Here is a 3,214-nt window from a genome sequence, read left to right as displayed (position 1 = left end):
CTTGAGTATTGAATCAATAATTGAATATGAAAGTTACAAAGTCTACATTTAACATAAGACACAACTACTATTTTCATGAGAAATGTCTACCATTTGGATGAGCAAAATCACAAAAAAATAGATTTTCTGGAAATCAAAATTGTTCTTGAGATTGAATCAATAATTGAATATGAAAGTTACAAAGTCTACATTTAACATAAGACACAACTACTATTTTCATGAGAAATGTCTACCATTTGGATGAGCAAAATCATATAAAAGTAGACTTTTTAGAAATTCGTTCTTAAGATTGTTCTTCAAAGTTTGATCAAGTACTCTAAGATGCAAAGTCTACTATTAACATGAGTTATGTCTACTAATAACATGAGTTAACTGACATGTAAAAGTAGAATTTCTGAAAGTTACTATTTATGGAAATCAACTATAAAATGAAGGGTAGATTTCCATTTCGGGGGAATAGTTATGCTCTAAAAACGAAAGTTACTATTTATGGAAATCAACTATAAAAGGAAATGTAAGTTTCCACTACCAGAAGAAAGGCTTTAGCCGACGAAAATAAAAAACCAGGCCGACGAATTATTTTTTCGTCGGCTTTTCGTAATCTAAAATGGACTTTAGCCGACGAAATTAAAATTTCATCGGCTGAATAATTTTTTTCGTCGGCTATAGTCTGTGAACTTTAGCCGACGAAATTTTAAAGTTTACCCGACAAAATTTTAAAAAGTTTAGCCGACGAAAAATATAATTTCGTCGGCTAAAGTGGCTTATATTTGCAGATCTAGAGAACAACTCATCTGGAAAAAAAAAAAAAAACTATACGTAGAACCTTCAAACGCAAAAAAGTCGTGAAATAAGATATGACAAGAATGGTGAAATACGTCTACGGTTGAAAAATCACTGTATTCCGGTAAAGTCTCGGTGCCGATAGTTGCGGTCAATGCAATTTACTTTTATTATTCACTATGCTGCAAATTTGGCGTTTGGTGTCTGATTGACTATTGTGATACCTTTCCGGAAGCGTAACGGCCATACGAGTCAAACTCATTTTTAACGCCATGATGTATGGGCCTTTTTAGCCATCCGAGTCCGTTTAAGGCTTCAAAATGCAGTTTTCTTATTTCCGATTAGAGTTGACCGTTTCGATCGAGACTTTAACGTTGTCGAATCCAGTTGAATTTTTTACCATAGACATCTTTCGTCATAATGATCATATCTGACGGTCGAATTTTGGTTTGTGAATTTTAGTCATCGGAATTACAACGTGTCTGAAGACTTTGACAAATGCAGCCTCTGAAGACTTTCAAATTGTTGAGAAACATGTTTCATTGTTGGACGAAATAGAGAACAAGAATTTACGCATGCAAATGCTATCTTCATAAGCGAGAGAACTTCCTCTGTAACTTGATGTGTCGGAGGAGAAATGCGTTGGTCCAAAACATCGACAACTAGCATTGGATGGACTAGTAAGGCAGTTGACGATGATGCTGACGACGACCCTGATGATAGAGATGAGAGAAGATCTCCAGGATGTCTTCCCATAACTATCTCTAATGCCAACACTCCAAAGCTAAAAACATCACACTTCTCATTTACTTCCATTGTATATGCAAGCTCTGTTAAAAGTATATATATATAATACATATATAAGAACAAAGATCAATTAGTTGAGTCAGCAAGGTTCTGAATTGAAATCATTTGCCCAAAAACAATAGCATAAGATTTGACAGATACTAAGGAGTAAACAAAGGTCCGATAAACAAAAACATTTACCTGGTGCAACATATCCGTATGTGCCTGCAAGTGCAGTCCAATTCGCTGAGTCCGGGTTTAAGAACTTAGCAGTGCCGAAGTCTGAAACACATCCCCCATATTCGGAATTAAGCAAAATGTTTTTGCTCGATATGTCCCGGTGCACAATTGGTGGCAAGCAATCATGGTGCATGTAGCACAAAGCATGAGCTACACCTTTAACAATAGTCACTCTTTTACTCCACCCCAATTCTTTAGCTTCCTCATCTTTGCTCAATACTGCTGCCAAACTACCCTTTTCAAGATACTCATACACCAAAAACGAGTGTCGCCTATGTGAACAGAAACCATAAAGCTTCACAATATTTCGGTGTCGCATCTCAGTTAGTGCCCTGATTTCATTCACGAATTCCTTTTGAAAATTCTCATCATCAGCGCATAGAAGATGGAGTTTCTTCATGGCTACTGTGTCACCATTTGACAAAGTTGCTTTGTAGACGCTTCCTTGTTCTCCTTGCCCTATGCAATATGTGGGATCAAAATTTTCTGTCGCCCTCATGATTTCTTCAAACATTGACTTTCCATCAAACTTCAATATCGAAAAAGAAATTTCTTCATTCCTTTTTTCTTCTTTTAAACACTGATGTTTCTTTTTGCTTTTTGCTACAATAGCAAATATAAAGGCCAGAAGTGCAAGTGCTCCGAGAACAGGGAAGATAATCAGAAGTACAAGTTTATTGTCCTTCTTTAGGCTTTCTTTGTTGCAGAGTTGCAAGAAATTTGAGTTGCCACACAAACCCTTGTTCCCTCGCAATGCTTCTCGAGAAGCAGTTTGAAATGCTTTGATGTTGGGAATTGGACCTTCCAAGTGGTTGTAGGATATGTCAATATACGCTAGCCCATGCATGTCTTCCATACTTGTTGGAATGAAACCAGAAAGATTGTTGTGGGATATATTAAGTATTTCTAAACTCTGCATTTTGCTAATATTCGATGGTATCTGACCATCAAGAACGTTAAAACTCAAATCTAGTTGCGACAGTTGAGATAACTTCCCCAACTGAAATGGAATTACCTGACCAAACTTGTTGTGGCTCAAATTCAAGTAGTGTAACTCTAGAAAGTCACCCAGAAAGCTTGGAATTGAATCATTGAATTCGTTTGCTGAGAGATCAAGATATGCTAGATCAATCAATGATTTCAACTCTGAAGGCACACGACCTGAAAGTTTATTGCCAGCCAACATCAGATTCACCATTGAAGTTAATCTCCCAAACTCCTTAGGAATAGTCCCGCGTAAACCATTGACACTACCAGGACAAGCACTTTAGCCGACGAAAATTTTTCGTCGGCCTGTCAGCTTAATTCGTCGGCTAAGATCTTAGCCGACGACCTTTCGTCGGCTAAGATTTCGTCGGGAAAAGCTCGTCTGTGGTGACTTTAGCCGACGACACACGTATAAGTC

The 3,214-nt window shown here is 37.3% G+C and overlaps 1 protein-coding gene across 1 annotated transcript; it reads right to left on the bottom strand.

Annotated features, from left to right (window-relative positions):
- Window positions 1–1,254: 1,254 nt before the first annotated feature.
- On the bottom strand, window positions 1,255–3,007 carry LOC101301455 (probable LRR receptor-like serine/threonine-protein kinase At4g08850-like). Its single transcript, XM_004309690.1, has 4 exons — window positions 2,825–3,007; window positions 2,548–2,749; window positions 1,771–2,361; window positions 1,255–1,613 (listed from the first exon to the last, which is right to left on the bottom strand). The coding sequence occupies exons 1-4, from the start codon at window positions 3,005–3,007 to the stop codon at window positions 1,255–1,257; spliced, it is 1,335 nt and encodes a 444-aa protein (XP_004309738.1).
- Between the last annotated feature and the right edge of the window lie 207 nt (window positions 3,008–3,214).

This window comes from Fragaria vesca, unplaced genomic scaffold (assembly GCF_000184155.1).
Source record: "Fragaria vesca subsp. vesca unplaced genomic scaffold, FraVesHawaii_1.0 scf0513032, whole genome shotgun sequence".
NCBI classification, from domain to species: Eukaryota; Viridiplantae; Streptophyta; class Magnoliopsida; order Rosales; family Rosaceae; genus Fragaria; species Fragaria vesca.
The sequence above is the reverse complement of the archived record's forward strand: the minus strand, read 5'-3'. Positions and strand labels throughout refer to the sequence as shown.